General features: G+C 43.7%; 1 protein-coding gene across 2 annotated transcripts in view; it reads left to right on the top strand.

Annotated features, from left to right (window-relative positions):
- Positions 1-1,442: 1,442 nt before the first annotated feature.
- The window catches only part of SSBP2 (single stranded DNA binding protein 2), a 319,456-nt gene continuing 299,834 nt past the window's right edge, over positions 1,443-21,064 (top strand). For both annotated transcript variants that reach the window (XM_090038193.1, XM_090038192.1), the window contains exon 1: positions 1,443-1,585. In XM_090038193.1, coding sequence (XP_089894319.1) covers positions 1,527-1,585 — 59 coding nt within the window. In that variant the 5' untranslated portion in view covers positions 1,443-1,526. The remainder of the gene's footprint in view (positions 1,586-21,064) is intronic.

Genomic DNA, 21,064 nt, shown 5'->3' with positions numbered 1-21,064 from the left:
CTATTCCACTGCTACCTTCCATTTTGATTTCCTGTCATTTTCCCCATATCTTCCATTCTCACCATTGCTTGTTTCCATTCCATAATTCTGTTTTCATACCACCTGTATCAGTGAAATATGTATTGATACAACCCCCCAATGCAGATATAAAGTGGACTTTTTGAGGCACTAGTTAATCTAGTAAATTAATACAATGAGTTACAATAGCATAAATCCCATAGCATGTCAACACGGTAGGTCTACATTAGAGAAGTTTACTGACAGGCATGTAATTTTAATGTAGATATTCAGTGACCCTGAAGCATTTCACACCTTCCTGTTGACTCCCAGTACTCCTCTCATCCACTTCTTCCTCTTAGCCACTAACACCTTCCTAAGCCTCCAGTAGTGGTACCTCCCCAGCATTTTTTGTGTTAGCAACTGAGATACCGGAAGATGGGTTTTCTGCTGCTCTGGGCCATTAGGCACTAATGATGACAAATGGATGCTGGTGGACTATGTAACCAGCACAGGGGTCTGGACTATCCCACCTACCTCCTCAAAGTTTATGTGGCACTAATTATGGGCGCGCTGTTTTTACATTGCAAACACTTCAGGGCAGGAGTTGCTGCACACACTTTGGCCCCGTCTAAAGCAGGGTTTACATGCGTGCTTGGTGTCATGCGCTAGATGTCCCATGGGATGGCTCCCACGTGGATAAAAGGCAAGCGTGCGCAAGACACCGGCCTCTACAGGGTCCCACTCCCCAGAGAGCCTGTTGGGGGGCCACCCAAGGTCATGGGCAACAGCACCAGGGGAGGGTCCTCTCCACGGAAAGGGCGTCCCTGGGGCCACAGATACTTGTGGCTGTGTGCCTTGGCCCCCCCCTGTAGATCTGAACAGCAAATCCTGCAGTTGGGCCCTGGAGACCCGGTTCCACGGGGACCCTTCCGTGGGGGGGTGCGACCAGCAGAAGCCTGTAGGGAAGTCGGGGTCACCTGCCTCGAGGAGGGGCACCAAAGCCACTGTCACAGCCAGCCCCTTCCCCCGGCCTCTGCCCCGGGGGCCTGACCGCTGTGTGGGGGCGGGCGCAGGGGCCGCTCTGCAGGCAGAGGTGGGGGAGGGGGCCGGCGGCGGGGCTGGGGCCGGGGCCGGGGCGGCTGGCGGCGCCGAGTGCTGCTGGCGGCGGATCCAGTCCGCACTTTCGCTCTCTCCCCGGCGCTCTCCCTCTCCGGCAGGCGCGGGGGGCGGACGCCGAGCGCACGGAACAGCCAGTTGTTTAAAATCCTTCTAGAACCGTTTCTAATTCCCCCTTGCGCCGGGGAAGGCAGTGCGCGAGCAGGGAGGGGGGAGGAGGAGCCGCGCGGGGGGAGGAGGGAGCAGCCCGTCCTGGTCTCGGCCTGTCAGTCAGGGCGTGGGGGGGCGTGGCCCGGCGAGCGGCGGGCCAATAGCGTGTGTGTGTGGCGGCGTCTCCATGGTGACGGGGCTGTTCCCGGGGAGGCTGTGATGGGTTGACAGGTGCGTGACAGTCGGAGCTCTCTGCAGGCATGTACGGCAAAGGCAAGAGCAACAGCAGCGTCCCGTCCGACAGCCAGGCCAGGGAGAAGTGAGTGCAGCCCTCCGGGCCGCAGCGCAGCGCAGCAACGCGCGGGGCGGGGACGCGGACTGGGACGGGGACGGGGGCGCGGGCGCTTGCCCCGCGCGGCCCCTGCGCAAAGTAACTTTCCTGCGGGCAGCGGGGGACGGGGCAGCGCGGGCCGAAGCGCCTGCCGGGGGCCCCCGGGCAGGGTGCGCGGGTGCGGGAGCGGGGCGGGACGGCGCGGCCCGCGGGGGGCGGCTCCCACCAACTTTGGTAACAAAGAGGCCTGGCCGGGGGTGGGGTGGGGTGGGGGGGCCGCGGCTCCCGCAACTCCGCCGCGCTCAACTTTTACCCGGGAGCCGCTGCCGCCCCTGCCCCGCCGCATTGTTCGGCGGCGGCTCCGCTGGGAAGGGGCAGACGCGAAGTCGCTGGCTCCGGCGGTGACAGCGGGGCCGGGGCCGGAGCAGGCGCCCCCCCACCCGCTGCAGCTCCCCTGCCCTCCTCTCCCCGGGCCGCACGGCGGGGCAAAGCGGGCTCCCTCTCTCTCGCCTCCCGGGCGCGGGCAGGTGAGGCGCGACCCCTCGCTCCCGCCGCCTAGGAAACGTGGCTTGCAAGTTGGCCGCGTCCCTGCAAGTTTGCCGGCCTCGCGGCCTCGGCCCGCCAGCCTGAGGGGGCTCCGCGCAGCGGGAGGAAGAGCCCGGCTGCCGGGAGCTGGGAGCGGGAGGAGGAAGCGCGGCTGAGGTGGCTGGCGCCGGCTGCAGCCTGCACAAACTCGGGATGAAGCCCTTGAGCCCCTTAGCTGGAAAAGATGATTGCATGTGTCTGGTGCACACAGGCCCAGCATGTCATGTCCCGTGGAAATGGATAGTCCAGGCGGGGCTGAGGAGTTTCCCTGGAGGCAGCTTGCCGTGAACCTTCACCTAAAAGTTTTCCTCACTGCAGCATTTCAGAGACTTCCTAATTCAGAGCCTGGCCCCTACGCTTCCTGGAGCTGGAGCAGGAGCAGGCCCGGCACCTCTTTGGGAAATGCTTAAAGGGACTTAAAATACTGTTGTACCTTGATACTTGGAAAGCACATGTATAATTTTGTAATAAGGAAGTACGCAAAGGTAGAGGTCATATTGTTGGCTAGACATGCTCATTGCAGCAGCGGAGTTTGTGATACAACTTTAATGCCAAAGCCTAATCAACCGGTGGTGCTTCTGGTGATATAGGTAAAAAAAAAAAAAAAATTGTGTTTAGTGATTATATATATTAGGGCCAAAAGACCCTGTGTAGTTTTGTGTGACTTGTGTTGAAGAATTTTGTGTGTAAAATTTTAGCTCTTTTGTGCTTGGTACTTTCCACAGTTTGCCCTTGTCCACTTAACAAATTCCAAAATTGGACAGTAAAATGATTAAACTGTGTAGGAGACCATTGGAGGAATCTGACTTGAAAAATGGTGGTCTTAAGAGTCATTTTAGTTTTACTTTCTTTATGGCTTGTGTCATGAAGTTCTTGCAGAACTATTTTTGTTTTTTAAAGCTGACACTTTACAGTGTTTTCTCTTTCTCTCTGCTTCACTTTTTCTCCAGACTCCTTCACCAATAGGGCACCTACTAATTTAATATGCAGTATAAAATCCTTAATGCACTAAGTCAGGCCTGTCAAACTGAGCTGTCACCAAGTAATAACTACCCTCCTAAGTGAAGTTATGGGGGGCCTGCTAGATGGTGCTGTTCGATTTAAATGCATTTCATCTCCCATTCATTATAACTACCAGCTGGAAATATGTATTGCTCATATATGGATTACTGCATGTATAACACTTTAGGTGGATCACTTTTAAACCACTGACTGGATGATTACTAAACAGTAGTTTTGTAGCTCACAGTTATGGATGAACATAATTTAGAATTCAGAAAGAGTTGGCTGCTGCTGTGGAATGTCATTATATGGGCTATCTTCCAGATTGTTTTGTATTGCATCTTCTAAAGTTTCTTACTAGAAACATCTTTGTCATCACTGCAGTTCTTTTTTTTTCCCTAGTTCCATAATGGTTTGGTTTTGTCTTTCTTATGGGGTATTTCTACAACAATTGCAATACCCTTCCCAGGGCAGACACCTGAATCTTTGGTTCTCTTTGAGAAATGTCTTTCCAACTTCTGTACAAAGTTGTGTTGAGTTCAGAACATGGAAAATAATATGGATATTTGACTCAAATGATGTATTTTTTTAATCATAGGAATGCAGAATAATTCTTATGTTTGAAATGTTGACCACTGTTGTAAGATAAACTATTGAAACAAGATGCATGCATGTGCTTAGGGTGTTTTGTAATGGAAACTTATAGTGGTTGAAGGGTTTCTTTCTACAGAACCCACTCTTTTTTTAGTTGTTGATTGCTGCGAAGGGGTGGGGGGGTATGCGTGCATGCACATCACATGCTGAGTGATAGACACTTCTATTTGGGAATGTTTGCAAAACACAAAATTATTTCATTATATATTCTGTCAGTTCAAATTGTTTTTACGTATCCAAGATGCAGTGTTAGTAACAAACCTAAATGCACATGTAACAATTGGCTAATACAAACTATTGCTTAAATACACTACTCAGTTTAAATAGTTGGGTCTCATTGCACAGAATGTGATTCTTGCCCAAGGAAATGAGCGTTGGTAACAGGAATTCTACACAAGGATAGGAGATTTTTGAAGTGTGGAAAAGGGGATATATACATTGTTCCTTTCTTTTCTTTTTGTTTTAATCAAGAGTTTAATGGATCTGTTATAGACAGATCCAGAGCAAGTGTTTTTCTAAAGAAATACATGTATATATGCTATCATCAATTAACTTTTACTTAAAAAAAAGTTATTTTAAGAAAAAATAGGTATATTTTACAGCTTCTTATATATCATTTATGGTAGCCTTTGGCAAGTTCTCAGTTGTGAAGATTATGAGAATTCTCTCTTGCATTCTCTTTGTCCCTCTTATCTGACCCCGGGGGCAAATCATCCATTTTAAGTATCTTAACAACAAATCTAAAGTGGATGAATAGAAATATTTCCTCTGAATTTAACTCTATACCAAACAGGTATAGCACAGTTAAGTAAAACACTAAAAAAGAGTAGTATGGTAGCTCTGAAGAACAAAGATTACAAAGGGAAGATGAATAGAGACAAATCAGAGGACTTTTTTTTTTCCTTAGTGAAAGAGTGGTGACTTGATTCTAGGGTCAGGCCACTCCACTCAAATAATGGATGGGAAAGTTGTATTCAACAATAGCCCCTCTAACATTCGTGCTGTGCCAACACCAAATAAGGCTCATCCACGTTGTTAGAGGAAAAGGACCCACATTTTTCTTAACATCCACTTTTGTTATCTCCTTGGGGCAGGATATGTCTTCTTGATTCCCTTGCCTTAAAGGTAGATTAATTCAGATTAGGAGCCTACACCTACTGCACTGAACAACAAATCTCCATAAATTGAGTTTAGAGGGTGTAAGGTCAGAATCTACAGCTGTGTCTTCTTTATATACCTTTACTTACAGACTATGCTTTTTTTCTGGCTAACATTAAACATTTGTAGATTTTGTTATATAAGTATTGCCAAACAATAAAAAGGGACAACAATGTAATAGAGAACTTAGGTAAAAGGGTAACATTATATCATAGGCAAAATTAGATTCAGACGAAAAACTATTCAGTTCTCCAATGTATGCAAATAAATATTTGTATTCCAGCAGTCCTCTTAACCAGGTCATCTCTAGAATACTTTTATCCTAGGGAACTCAGTGGGAGCTTTGGCAGAATAAAATGATCAGATGCCTGCTAATCAGAGATACAAGCCTACAGTTGAGAAACTTAATCCAAAAGATGGAAGAGTCAAAATAAATTACCCTAAGGCTTGATTCAACACTAATTGAAGATAATTGTAAATTCTGTATTGAGTTTAATTGTATGGGATCAACACCCTATTGAGAAGTCTAGTTCTTCTTCAATCCCCAAGATGTAGAGGAGATGGAACTCCTTTATCCACTCGTTTTTTGTATGAGCCTGGGTGGAAGGTGTCTTGTCAGTTTGATCCCTGCTAGCTGGTGGTTTGCAGGAAGATGGGGATTTTTTCTATCTTTGTTCTCCCCTGAGTTTGATGGCTGCTAAGTTAGGGAGAAGGTATTCTCTTCCCTGTTCTTCCTAACAGTGTCTGCCTTGGTTCAGAATCTTTTCTTGAGCATGTGCAGAAGGAAATGAATGCTGTTTTGGTTTTTACTTGTTTCTGTTTAATAAGAGAGAAACTGACCAGTGCATTTGACTTGGCTGCTGTCTGTGGCAGAGGTTCTGGAGCTCATTGTTTATAAACTAGGGAAAACAGAATTGCATTGGCTCACATTAGAAAGGTTATCTTTGCAGCTATATGGAAGGGAAGCTTAATTGTTTTTGAAAATTAAAGCTTAGATCCAGACAGAACTTACAGTTAGGACTGTCTCACTTAGAAAGACACATTTCCTCATGACAGAGTCAGTGAGTTTGTTTTTCAAACTATGATTATAGGGTATCCTGATATTCAGTTCACCCACATTTTTTCATTGTTCTGTTGTTCTGTTACTACTTTTTATTTTTTGAGAGCCAGATTCAAAAGTCAGCTTTCCTTGGCTCAAGGCAACCTCAGACTGACTCACTGGCAGATTTTGGGTTCAGTCATTCATTAGCTGTTCATTCTAGAGCTCCTTATTTCACAAGCATTTGGAGTGTATCCTGGGAAGTTGACATGGTAATGATTTCTGCCACCCTAAACTATTTTTAAGGCTGCAGAGGGCAGTTTTAAAATCTAAATGTGACAGCAGAATTGGTAGGTTGATCTCACTAGTTGCAAAATCCAGATTTGAGGTTACACAATGATTTAATTCAGGAGGTTTGAGTGTTCAGTATGTGGGCACCATGTAAAAAGCAATTGCTGGTCACAGGGTTACTGTTTTGGGAACCTAGGGATGTAGAACTTTTGCATTTTTTATAAGGGGGCCACATATTGGAATGTTGTTGAAATAACAAACATTGTTCAATTGTTTGCTTTTAAATGTGCTGCACTGAGTCTGCATTTTGAAAAGATATCAAGGGAAAGAGCATTTTTAACTATAAATTACTTTATCCCTATTGCGCTATAAAAGTTGTACAGTGGGTATGGGGTTATAGACACGTAAGCTCCCATCCAGCAAAGTACTAAAATACATGAGTAAATAAATACATGAGTAGTCTTCTTGACTTCAACAGGACCAGTTGCTCACATAAAGTTAAGTATATGTTTAAGTGCCTTTCCAGAACAGAAACCTGCTGCTGGGGAAGAGTGACAAATACTAAAGAATTTAGTATTCAATACTTTGCTAAAATACCTTTTTAATTCTTTGTGCTGTGTCCCCGCCCTTCCTCCACAACCAGCCTCATCCTACAAAATATATTTTTTCTGTGTGATTGTCCCTGTGAAAGATGTGTGGTTTGTTCATTTTCACTTTTAGCTTAACTTTTACCTTTTATCTTAAGCAAACTGATGCTGAGAGAGATGCTAAGGGGTTACTTCTGCTTCCACTGAAGCCAATGGCAAATTTTCTGTTCACTTTAGCAAACACGATTTAATTCCAAAGTACAGTAGGTATTTAAAACTTTTTGGAGGAAGTAGTAATCAACAGAAGCCATTTTTGGTATGCATTAGCATTTATTTTTGCTTAATTATAGGTAGGTGATAGAATAGCCAGCTCCTACCCAACTCTTCCCTTTCCTTTTTTTTCACTAGCTTATAACTTTGCCAAACTTCAGCCACTTGGCCTGAAAGATATCATGACAGATGTTTTCCTTGGGCTGATTTTTTTTTTTTTAAGAATTTTTCAGCCAAAAGTTATTTCTAGTGTTGCAAAACTTCTGTCAGTATTTTCTTTGGAAACCTCTTGTGTTCCATACTTTGGAAACAGGGACTTGAAATATTGCAGTGGGTACTTTCAAGTCAGGGATGTACCTTCTGCTTAACAACCAAAAGGAAGTTTAGGTTGGATATTAGGAAAAACTTGCTCACTAAGCAGATGGTAAAGCACTGGAATGGGTTACTTAGAGAGGTGGTAGAATCTCCATTCTTGGAGGTGTTTAAGGCCCAACTCAATAAAGCCCTGGCTGGAATGATCTAGTTGGTGATAGTCCTGCATTGAGCAGGGGACTAGACCTCCTGAGGTCCCTTCATATCCTAGCTTTCTGTGATTCTATGAAAATCTGCCCAAATTTGGCCAAGATACAAACCTCTGAATATTCAGTTTTCATGTGTTTAGTAGGCAGTTGCTACAGCTTAATAGGTAAGATAGCCAAATATTCCATCCTCAGTAAATATGCTTTGTCCCCTAACAGCTTCTATTTCTGACCAAATCATTGCTGACCATTGCTGATGAGTATATGGCATTTTGCCACACCACCTGTATGTGGTAGATGGCATCCCCATTTAACAGTCCAGCATGGTGCAGCTCAGGATTAGCAGGGTAGTGCTGACCATTCTCTGTAATGACTGATCTGTGATGGAATGAGGCTAGCATTGGAATTGAGAGCAAGGAGCAGATTTGGATTAGGAGTTTGGGCGGAGGGGAGGCAGGGCAGGGATAAAACTGGGACTGGCTGGATGAGGAGACTTCACTTGGGAGTCATGGATGGAAAAGAGGATCCAAAAATAGGTGGGTGCAGTGAAAATTGAAAACAGGATGAGGAGCTTAAGTGCAGACACAATGAAAAGATGAGGAAAATGGAACTGGAAACAAGTGAAGTGGGAAGGGACATACCTGTCACAAGTAGCTGAGGGTAGTGCGGAACCTGGGCCACCAGGGCAATGAGTTGGAGGGTAAGGAGACACTAATGTTGAATGAGAAGCTCGGAGAATGGGAACTAGAACTGGGAGAAGAGCCAGTGAGGAATACTGGAGTTGGAAGTCAAAGGCTAGTTTGTTGGGGAAAGAATTGGGACCGGCTGGCACAGGTAACTGGAAACTAGGAAGCAGAGTAATCTCCCTTCCAGGAGAGACTGAGGTGAGGATGACTGAGATGCTGGGTTGAGAGGGCCAATGTCAAGACTTACTGGGCAAGGAGACTGGCATTAGAATCTGAATTAGTGTGGGCACCCCCATGCTAGGATCAGGCTCCAGGGCTCCCTGGTGCCTGTGCCTCTTCTTGGCCAGGATCAGCCCCAGGGGCTCTGTGCCACCCCAGCACAGCCTCCACACACTAGGATCAAGCCCTGTGCACTCTGGGGAGCCCTGTGCACCACGTGACATAGCTTCAGGGGACAGATCTGGCTTGTAGGGCTGAGCACCCCTGGGTTAAAGCAAGAGCTGACAGCAGCACAGGTTGGAGCATATAGGACAGAAGAGCTTTCTGAGCCTGGAAGGTCTCTGAATCCCATAATTCCTCTGCTGCCAGCAAATATATGTGAAATCTATGGGCCAAGTTACTTCAGTCCTTTCTAGTGCTGGCCTTTACAGAGGATAAAAAATCTCTTATTTCTATCAATTACTTTGTTAGCTCAAGTAGTAAATGTGTAGGGGGTATTTAAAGGTTTCGGTCTGTTTGAAGACGTATGTGGATGAATGCTGCATGATAAAATTTCTGTGGTGTTTTTTAATTAAAGAATATATATGAAATTATGTCCAAAAACTGATGTTACAAGAATATTGGTGGAGTTTGAGAGTCCTGACTCAGTGGTTAGGAAAGGTTAGGTTTAAGGTCACTTGTACTTCATCACATGTGTGTATACATTATGGGTAGGGATCTACCAAACTTGTGGGGGTTCTTACCGATTTTCCTAGGTTGATCATGGCCTATAGCTTGAATTCTGCAGTAATTTCACAGTGGCCCTATTGTTCAGCACTGATTGGTAGAGAGGCTGGGGGTGGAGGGGGAGCCACCATCTTGACTGTTGTCTGCTCTTCATGTGGCCCCACCCCTCAGTGCTGATTGGTGGAGAGACCCTGGTGGAGGAGGGATGGGGGGGGTATCCACCATCTTGTCTGCTGCCCTTCATGCAGCCCCACCAGCTGGTGGCTTTTTCTCCCAGCAGCAAGGACCTCTGGCTCCCACTGGGGAGCTAGCATTGTATTTTTATTAAGGATTTTTTTGTCGATTTTTGTTGTGAACAGTCCCAGATTTCAGTTTCCATGAAATCCACAAAACCGCAACGTAAGTAGTTCCCTAATTATGAGTCGGTATAATTACATCATCATATCCCTTCCCCTCCCGCCCCGCCATGAGTGCACTGAATGGACAGTGTGCACAAGTAATGAACAGCTATCCGGTATTTTGTTTTCCTCTCATCAGTCAATGCGTGGTTTCATGTCTTATTTACTTTACCCTATTCAAACCCTTCTCTAAACCTTGCACTATTAATGTCTTTAAGGGTTTTCTTTTGATGCTTATCACTCTAGTATCTGAGTCTTTCAAAAACATTTATAAATTTACAAAACACCATTGCAAAGCAAAGGTGTGGAGTGATCTCTATTGTGCAGGTGGAGAATTTTGGCACAGGGATATTAATGCCCACTTTAAGACACCTTCAACCTGATTTTTAGGAATACCATATAACATTTCACAAAATGTTTCATTTCAGTTCTAAAGCACAACTCCTGTTGCCTTCAGTTGCAGCTATGAGCATTCAGCACTTTTCCGGTCAGACCTCAGGGTATCAAGCTGGGTACATGGGCAAGGAAAAGCAGATGCTTATTGACCCCCTTTAAAAAGTTTGGTTTAAGCAACTTGCCTTGTATCACATGGGATCTCTGTGGCAGAAATTGAGACAGAATCCAGTTTCCCAGGTTTGTACTGAACTGCTTTAACCCTGAGACTGTCCTTTCTTTTCCTGTAGAAAGACTGCCTCATTCTCCCCATCCCATCCAACTTCTCTATTAAACAGCTCATGGTCTCTATAATTCATCCCCAGACCAGGGTGCAAAAAAGTATGTAATCATGTAATTAAAGATGGTATCTTAATGCATGTGCACAAGAGGGATAAATTAAGGTTGTGCAAACAGTGCTTAAGTAATGGATCTGTTTGCTAATTTTGGAGTGCTTGACTATATAATACAGTAATGGACTTTTAACATAGCCTTAATTTGATTTTTTCAGAAGTATAACAACAAAAGAGAAGAGGTAGGGAAAGTGAAGTACATGCCAACATGCAAATATGTGATGATACCTAAATTATAAAATGCATGTGCACTACTGTTATAAAACATACTATATAGTCCAAGAAAAATAAATAAATCTCATAATAAAACTGTACATTTGAATTCTTATTTCAGTGAATGTTCTTAGGGATCCCATTCTTATTATATGTATGTATGTAAGGTTAGAAGATTTTAGCCAGCATTATCTATAGGAAAGAAAACTACAGGGGGAAAAACTGGCTTTTTCCTATCGCAATCTTCTCATCGTCTTCTGATGAGATGGTACAACCATTGACATTGCTTTGGTCACTGACTTCAAGATGGTCCAGGCATTGATAATAAATATACCTCTACAAGTATGCCTCAAACTTGTGAATGTCTTGTACACTACATTACTTGCAAGCTTGCTCTCCCTATACATGAGGGACTCTTGGAGCCTGCAAAAGACTTTTCGCATATACCTGCATTCATTCTAGCACCATCCAGGCAAGTTAACAAGAGGTATAAAGTAGCTTCCAAAGGATATGAGTGCTTTATTGTCAGCTTTTACCAGGGTAACTTGTGATAGCTATAGTCTGAGTCATGTCAAAGCAGCAGAGACCTCCCAAATCTACACTCAGAATAAAATATCCAGGTGTGCTGTTTCTTATTAATTTATCAGGATGCTTCTAGAGCAGGGGTAGGCAGTTATTTTGGCTGGAGGGCCACTTAATGGGTGTCAAGGGCCACATTCATCTCTGTCACTGCCACTTGCTCTCTCAGTCTCTCCCCTCCCCTCCCCTCTCTCACTCCTGTTTTCTCCCTCCCCCTTCCTCCAGAACCTGGCTGAAGCTGCACGTGCCCTAGGAGCCCAGACGCTTGGTGGACCCAGGCAGGAGCTGCTACTGCGCTGGGTGGTCTGTGGTGTCGGAAGCTGCCGGCACTATCATGGCTGACGCCCACCTGGAAAGAAAGACATGAGGTCCTGCCTGGGTCCACAGCTGAGTGTCAGGGTTCCTGGTGAACTGCAGCTTCGCCCAGGTTCTGAAGGGAGGGAAGGAGAGAGAAACAGAGAGAGAGAGAGATGCTATTACCTGCCTAGTACAGCAGCAGCTCCTGCCTGGGTCCACAGCTGACGCCACTGGCAGATTCTGAGTCGGGGCTCCGGGCAAGGTTGGCTGTGGACGCCACAGGCAGGTTCTGCGTCTGGGCTCCTGAACCTGCTGTTGGTGTCCACAGCTGATGCCACCACCTGTGTGCTGCAGTGGAAGACCCAGGGGTGCATAGCTGATGCCTGATGCTGCTGAGTGAAAGCAGGCCCACCCGCCCACCTACCACCATGCAGTGGCCAGAGCTGCTGGCTGCCCATGGTCCACATCTAGTGAGTTGGCAGCCATCCACCCATGGGCTGGCTCAAATCTTTTGGCAGGCCAGATGTGGCCCACAGGCTATATTTTGCCCACCCCTGTTCTAGAGTGATAATTCAGTAATTTATTCCAGAATCTTTACAAGAATTATAGGGAAAGTGACTAGTTTATAATTCCCTCGGTCCTTATTTTTTCCTTTTATAAAGCTGGCTCTGTGTTTGCTCTTCTCTATTCCTCTGGGATCTCCCTGATCCTCTGTGAGTTCTTGGAGATAACTTCTAGTGGTTAAAAGACTGCTTTGGTTAGTTTTTTTTAAAGTACTCTGAGGGGAAATTCGTCAAGTCCTGTTGATTTCAGTACATGTAACTTATTTTTTAATGTGTTCTTTCTTATTTTGGCCTGTGCTACTTCCTAAAATTAATTGCGTTAACTATCGGATCTCATTTAACCCTTGTTTTGCAAAGGATGGTGCAAAAAACATTGAAAACTATTATCCATTATTCATTCCCTGCTGTGAAGTAATGGATCTGTATTTTTGTAGAGTACCTAAAAGAGCCTGCCATAATCAGTTTGAAGGTAACTTCATGGTATCCAGTGTAAATGAACAATGTTGGTTAAGCAAATCCATGCTGTGGAAGACCTTTTTATGTTCTAGCTGATCTGGCTTCAAATAGGTAGTTTCATTTATATCTTGGGATTTCTACTCTAAATCCAGACATATCAGCATATAATTGGTAAATAACTTTTCAGGTTAGATGAGAATAACTTTGGTGGGCTTTTGTCACTTTCTATCTGTTTTTGAGAAACATTTGTATCAAAGATCCATTCAGAAATCTTTTTATTCTAGAAAGCCTGCCTTTCTAACTAAATGTTAATGTTTATTCATTATACCATATTTTCTCACATATAGTGCATCCCAGAATATAATATGCACCTCATTTTTGAAAGGCAGAATAAAGAGAAAACGATCTTTCTTTGTAGTAAGTAACTGAGTAGCAGCAGCTAGGGAGCAGAGCCATCCTGAGAGTCATGTGCAGATTTTACTTTCACTTTTCCTGTAACTGACAGAAAGTACTCTTACTGTATTTCTCACATATGTGCTGAAATTTCATGCATTTTTTTTTTTGTGCAGGGGGCTATATGTTGTATGCAAGAAGATATAGTAACTATACCATAGTTTTGGTGTTATATATCTGCAGTCTGTGTTTCCTTAGGGTAACATTATCATATTTTAATAAAAGAAAAACTCAAGTAGGTTTTGGAACATAAAACAGGGGGACTAGATTGATCTTTCATTTCTTGGTGTCAGAGTAATGAAGGGAGTGGGGCTGGTCTGTAGGCCAGCAGTGGGGGTGGAGCAGCACAAAAATAGAAGCAGATGTGCTACCAGACCCACCATTGGTGCACCACTGCCAACACAGCCATTGATGCTGCCCTGTGTACACCTGTCTCTTAGGGCGCTCAAGTTTTCGGTTACACCTCTGCCCTGCGCTCCCAAATTTGTACCTTCTAGCTTGGTTATTTTTCAAACTTTGTTTTTTGTGACTCCTCCTCTCCATCTTTTCTTCTGGCCTTTACTCTCTGCATCAGGAATGACATCTCTGCCAAGTGTCTTCTCCCCTCATCAAGTTTCTCATCAAAACTCAGTACTTTCAACTTATGTTGCTCCACTGACATCTACTCCAGTGCCACCTACTTCTTTCCTATTGCCATTCTTGATGTCAGTTTGAAAAAAACCAGAACCTTGTAGATTCATTTATAATACTAATGTTTCACTTATCCTTCCTTTCTTGTGTTTAGTATCTTCAATTTCTGTGTTTTTTAACACAGAAGAGCTTAAACTTTGGGGCACACAATAAAGCGTTTTTAAAACATTGGAACCACCTGTGAAAGAACATTAAAAGATGCTAATCCAGAGGCTGGAATATGTACTGTAAATTTAGATGTTTTGTAATTATGAAGTAATAGTTGGTGTTTGGGGCTTAGAGGTTTAATATTCAGCCAGAAATCAGTCAACTCAGGAAGACACTTTTAGGTGGGAGTTAAGAATGCAGCCTAAAACTCTTGTGAGCAATGCCTGAGTTCAAATTTGAGCCCCTAGCACGGTGGTTCCCAACTTTTTTTGTACGGTGGATCAGCATGAGAGTGGGACAGGGCACGTGGAGCCAGCTGCCTCCCTCCTGGGGCTGCTCATCCGCCCAGCTTTAACTCCACATGTGACTGCTGGCAGTGGAAGCCCCTCTCCCAGGCGGAGAGATGAGGGTCCAAGTGGGGGCCTTACGCTATGACCTGGCAGCCACCCCTTTGCAGCCTGGCACTGGGTGGTTGGGGACCTCTGCCCTAGCAAGCACATTCTTCTGTTAATCTAGACCTGCCATATTGTTCCATTCTCATTTTCCCCATTTATTTAAGACTGTGTTCATTTTCTAATAAGAGCTGATGTTTTTTCAAACCACGTTTCTTGCCATGTTTCCAGGAATGTATAATTCCTATGGATGTTCATATGAACCATGGTAGCTCACATTGGTTTTGGAAGCATCTGCTTGATAATAGAAGTAGTCCAAAATTGATCTAATATGTTTGGAAGCTAATAAAGTCCCAGTAACGGAATTAAGTACTTCTGAAAGTATTTAGAGAAAGATAGACACTATCTAGAGTAGATATTGAGTGAAACCTAAACCTTTTTTTAATATATATAGATTGTTGTAGTATTCATGAAAAATGCCAAATCGTTAGCCTTGGAGACTGATTCTTTTTGTTGATACACTTGATAGGTACAGCATGGATAGTGTCAGTGCAAACTTGGCTACATTGTTCTGTCAGTATACCATAGCTTATCTGAAAGGGCCATGTTTACAGATGAAAAGATTGACATTTCTGTGCTCATTGACTTCTGGATCTTTTTGTCCTGAGACTAGCAACAATTCAGTAGTTTTCGTTATGTGTACGCAGATCATATAACCTTGTTATAGATGACTGAACGTCTCTCAGCTTGCAATTAAAGTCTTCTGTAACTGTGTACCTGTGCAATAGAAACTACAGGCGAGCTAATGAAATGTATGAGGTGTATGTTGGGGAAGTGGCTTCTATGTCAAGTCTGAAACTGACTTAGAAGTGAAAGGTTCTGACCCATGTTGCCAGTCCCCTAAACCCCTTTAACATAATTTATTCTAGACACCTGGAAAAAGTATATATTGTTTAATTTGTCTTGAAATTTGGATTTGGAGTCAAGGCCTTATCAGTACATTCTTCAAAGCTGTCTGATTTTTCTGTATCTTTTGTATAAACTTTCTAACACTTACTGTTGTACAGTAGTGTTTTTTGATGACTCACAGAAAATATGTTTGTGCCTCATAAAGTAGCGGTACACTTGGGAGAATTTCCCCATACATACTGTTTTACATTATCAAATAACTGTCCCTTTCTGTCAAGATTATTAATACAACTGTTAATTACTTATTATAAATGTATTTGTTAATCATAAATGTAACAGGTGTCCTACAGACTTAAAGACATACTTCCTTTCCTGAGGAGCAAAATTTATATTAGATACACATATGCTGTACATGAAAAGCAATATAAACATAAGCAGGTTTGGTGGGAAGCAGTGGGAAGAATTACATGGTGGGCAAAAGGAGGAGAAAAACAAAAAGCCAAGCAAACCAAAGGAACTGCTTAAGGTACAAGATGTGGATTAGTGTAGGAAATAGGAAAGTATGTTTACAGTAATGCTAACACACTTCAAGTGAGATCTAAAAAGGTACAACATATTGACAAAGTGTGTCTTCAGTTTGTAGCCTTTCAGATTTAATGTCAGTTTTAACTGCAGTAACTGTACATCTAACTATTCTTGTATATACATCTGATTAATAATTAGATGTACCGTGTTAGCTTTACTGTAAAAACACTTCCTATTTTCTGCACTGTTCCAGATCTTGGAGCTTAAAGCCAACACTCCTTTTTTTGAGACTAATACTTTTAGAACACTACTGCAAATCTTATTATACATATTTTGACTTCTTTTAGAAAGAAACTGAGAATACAGTGCAACAGAAACAGTAGAGAAACTGTATCTCCTGCTTTGAAAATAAATGTCATTAAGTTATTCATCAATAGCAGGAAACATTAATAATTCAAGAATGCAAAATAAGATACTGATGTTGTGTGTCTTCTTAAATGAATGAGTACATCTGACTAAAAATAAGAATGGAATGCTGGCCGCACCTATATTCATACATAATACCAATCACAGAGAAGTTTACTTTTTAAGGCTTCACAGGTATTTTCCAAACAGGCCCGCAGTTTATTATTAATTTTTCTCTTTAAAGGCATGCAGTAAGGCAGTGGCCCTAGATTTTAGGAGGGCAGACTTCAACGAGCTAAGAAGGATAGTTGGAGAAGCTCCGAGGTCCCGGGGGGGGGAGGGGAGCCAGGTGTCCAAGGAGAGTGGTCGCTCCTTAAGGAGACAATCTTCCAAGCCCAAAGGGAGGTAATCCCAACGAGGATCAAAGGGAGCAGGAGAGCACACAAGCCTCTGTGGCTCACCAAAAGAATCCGGGAATGTCTCCTTGCTAAAAAGGAGGCTTATACCCAGTGGAAAGAAGGGGTCATCACCAGGGAGGGCTATTCTGTAGTTGCTTGGGGATGTAGGGGGGCAGTTAGGAAGGCCAAGGCAGAGATGGAACTGGGACTAGCTTCCCAGATTAAGGACAATAAGAAGTCTTTTTTTAAATATGTAGGGGGTAAAAAGAAGGTCCCGGGTAATGTGGGGCCCTTGCAGGACACCATGGGGCACACCTGGGCCACGGGTTAGCGAGGATTTAGTTAGGGAGCTTCTGGAGGGGTTGGACGTATTCAAGTCAGCCGGTCCGGATGATCTCCACCCTAGAGTTCTAAAGGAACTGGCCGGGGTCATTGCAAGTCCCCTGGCACAACTTTATGAGCACTTGTGGTGCTCTGGTGAGGTACCAGAGGACTGGAAGAGGGCCAATGTGGTCCCCATCTTCAAAAAAGGCAGGAAGGAGGACCCGGGAAGCTATAGGCCGGTTAGTCTCACCTTGATCCTAGGCAAGCTGTTCGAGAAAATTATGCTGGCACACATCCAGGAGGGGCCAGCAGGGGTGTGCATGCTTAGCGGCAACCAACATGGGTTCATCAGTGGCAGGTCCTGTCAGACCAACCTGGTGGCCTTTTACGATCAGATCACCAGATCGTTAGATGCAGGGATAGCAGTGGATATAATCTTCCTGGACTTCTGGAAGGCTTTTGACACTGTCTCTCACCCTGTTCTCATTAAGAAACTGGGGGGCTGTGGTGTAGACACCCACACAGTCAAATGGGTCCCCAACTGGCTGGAGGGCCGCACCCAGAGGGTGGTAGTAGATGGGTCCTTCTCAACCTGGAAGGACGTGGGCAGTGGGGTTCCGCAGGGCTCGGTCCTCGGGCCCGCACTGTTCAACATCTTCATCAGCGATTTGGATGAGGGGGTAAAAAGCACCCTGTTCAAATTTGCTGATGACACTAAGATGTGGGGGGACATGGGTACATTGGAAGGATGCAACAGGCTGCAATCAGACCTCGACAGGTTACAAGGGTGGGCGGACAAGAATAGGATGGGTTTCAACACAGACAAGTGCAAGGTGATGCACCTCGGGAGGAACAACCGGCACCATACCTACAGGCTGGGGAACTCCCCTTTTATCAGCACGGAGGCGGAAAGGGATCTGGGGGTCATCATTGACTCCAAGATGAACATGGGCCGGCAGTGTGGAGAGGCAGTCAGGAAGGCCAACCGCACCTTTACATGCATCCACAGATGCATCTCGAGCAGGTCCAAAGAGGTGATCCTCCCCCTCTATGCGGCACTGGTCAGGCCGCAGCTGGAGTACTGCGTCCAATTCTGGGCGCCGCACTTCAAGAGGGATGTCGACAGCATGGAGAGGGTCCAGAGGAGGGCCACTCGTATGATCAGAGGACAACAGGGCAGGCCCTATGAGGACAGGCTGCGGGACCTGAACCTGTTCAGCCTCCAAAAGAGAAGGCTGAGGGGGGATCTTGTGGCCTGTTATAAACTAGTCAGGGGGCATCAGCAGGCATTGGGGAAGTCACTGTTTCCTTGAGCACCGCCAGGAGTGACCAGGAATAACAGGCACAAGCTGGCAGAAGGTAGATTTAGGTTAGATATCAGGAGGCGCTACTTCACAGTCAGGGCGGCTAGGGTCTGGAACCAGCTTCCAAGAGAAGTGGTGCAGGCTCCTACCCTGGGGTTGTTTAAGAGGAGGTTAGAGGAACATCTTGCTGGGGTCATTTGACCCCAGTATTCTTTCCTGCCATGGCAGGGGGTCGGATTAGATGATCTGCTCAGGTCCCTTCCGACCCTAGAAACTATGAAACTATGAAACATTTGGAGCTGCCAAGCATCAACCTTCAGTTTTAGATGGAACTATTCATAAAGCATAAAAAGACAGGAGAGGGTTCTGTTGCCATATAAGATCATGATTATGATCTAATGATAGTAAAAAGAAATTGGGGAAAATAAATCTGGATTCAACAGTATTCCACTATTATTAATATCTGGCAACACACTCATAAAATAAATTGCTAAATAACTATATATTAAAATAATGGCACTTTTCAAGTTTTAGACTGTATGCCAAATATATGCTTAAAAGAACAGATATACACGTACACATAGTTTTTCTTTTAAATATGTGAAATATGCCTTTTCTGTATTTTAGTTCTCTGACAGACAATTTTAGCAAAAGGCATTTGCCAAAAATTGCATACTGTTCCATGCCCATGACATCTCAGTCACCCAGTCCACATGGATTGGTAATTTTCCTCTCCTCTATCCAGTACTACAGTCTTGAAAAGCTAGATCTGCTAAAGTAGATAAGGTTTTGCAACATGCTAAGGTAAACACAGACTTTGTCTCCTATACGAAGTGATGAAAACCAACTTTATATATCCATAATGTAGGTTCATAGTCATCAAAAGTTGAAGGAAGTACAGTTGTACTAGAAATAGTCATTTTTTTGTTTCTAAAGTACTTGCCTCACTTTTATAGATGCTGTTAACTGGCATGCATTCTTGTGGACATCTGATGTAACCCGAGGCTGCCTATATGCGTGCTTGGGGGAGGGAGGTGTTTTAATTAGACCTGTCCCCAGACAGCTGCTTTAATTGAAACGGCTCACTGTCACGTGTATTAACCCCTAGTGCAGTTCAGCATGGCCATGGGACGCTTTATCTAAAGCTCATTTGACAAGGTTTAGATGAAATGCCCCTGCAGCCAATTTGAAATGTGTGGGGGCTTAATACACATGCCAGTTAGATGACACTGGATCATTCTAATTAGAATGCAGAGCATTCTTCAAGTCTGCTCTGATGTTTCCTAATTAGAACATGAATGAGCATGTCTATAGGCACCCAAAGATTGTAAGCTATGCAGTAGTGTGTGTGTGTGTATGTGTGTGTGTGTGTGTGTGTGTGTGTGTGTGTACTGCAACTGCAGGTAGATTTAGTATTGAGAAGACAGAAGGCACTGTGTTTTGTTCTTTCATTGCCCTATGTGCCATTCCTGCATTTGGCTTGGCATAATAGTAGAACAACTGAAGGACTTTTATTGCTCTATAAATGTGTGAAAGATATACAGAAAGTATTTTTTTCTTTCCCTTTTCTCCAAATGTAAGAAGTGACCATTAAATTAAATTAAAAAAAAATATGAAACTAATAAAATGGGATTTTTTACACATTGGTTAATTTAACCTGTAGAACTTTCATTAAGACTAAGAGCTTCCTAAAGTTTCAAAAAGGATTACACATTTTGATATGGATAATGAGAGCATTCTTATGAGAAGCATAAAACATTTGTAAGTGATATTAAATCTCATGTATCAGGAGATAAGTAAACCACAAACGCATGGGTTAGGGGAAACTTCATCTGTAGCATTTATGGCATCATTTGGGGAGTCTGTGCATCTTCTTCTAAAGTATCTGATAATGGTCATTGATGGAGACAGAAGTCCAGACTAGATGTACCACTGGTGTAGTCCATTATGGAAATGTCTGTGTACCCTGTAGCATCAAAGCTGAAACACTGCTATATTTATATTTGCTGTGTAGCTTTTCCTTGGGTTTAAGATGGTCATTAACCCAGAGCCATGGACACTCCTTTCCTATGGCACAGATTATTTCTCATATGGGAGGCAGGATAGATTTGTGCCTTTAACCAAAGAGAGAGAGAGAGAGTGTGTACACACACACACACACACACAATGTGTTAATGTAATGTAATATAAGTTTTCATGGACTGAAGCTCAGTTTATCAGATGCAGAGATAACCATTTTATTTGTGAAATTAGCGTTGTGTCATGGGGATTGTTACCACTTTTGAGTCCAACTGAATGTTCCAGTTCTTCAGTTTGCATAATTTACTTTCTCTCCTCCTGCTAACCCTCTCAGCCTGTAGAACAAGCAACTGCATATACTTAATTGTGTAAGTTGGTTTGCATAAGTTTGTATGATATAACAGAATTAAAACTGGTGAAGATGTTTTTATAGTTGAGGTAACATTCAGTATGGGAGCAACATGCAATACACTGCCGCTTTGCTTTTCTGTCTACTTCTTATCTCCAAAATAGCTCCAAAATGGCCTGGAGATTACAGAGACTGCATGTTTTACCCATCCTGACAGGTAATATGTTCAACATGTGTATGTTTATTATAAAGCTTTCTATTGTTGTTACATGAAGCTTAAAAGTTTCAACTCTGTGCAGCAAGGACGAGTAATTTCCTCAAACTGGCAAAAAACCCTTAGTGCAGGCCTAAAGAAATGAAGGCACTCTTAACAAATTGCACACTGTGACTTACGTTCAGTGGAGGAGACAAATCTCATTCTTTTAATTGAGGATGACATCTGTTGTAAAATATTTTAAACAATTGCACTTGATTATAGAGATGGTCCAGAATGTGTGGCTTTTTTAGTTTCTTTGGAGTTGTGTAT

Source organism: Crocodylus siamensis, chromosome 3 (genome assembly GCF_052110815.1).
Source record: "Crocodylus siamensis isolate JL-2025a chromosome 3, ASM5211081v1, whole genome shotgun sequence".
Taxonomy (NCBI): Eukaryota; Metazoa; Chordata; order Crocodylia; family Crocodylidae; genus Crocodylus; species Crocodylus siamensis.
The sequence above is the reverse complement of the archived record's forward strand: the minus strand, read 5'-3'. Positions and strand labels throughout refer to the sequence as shown.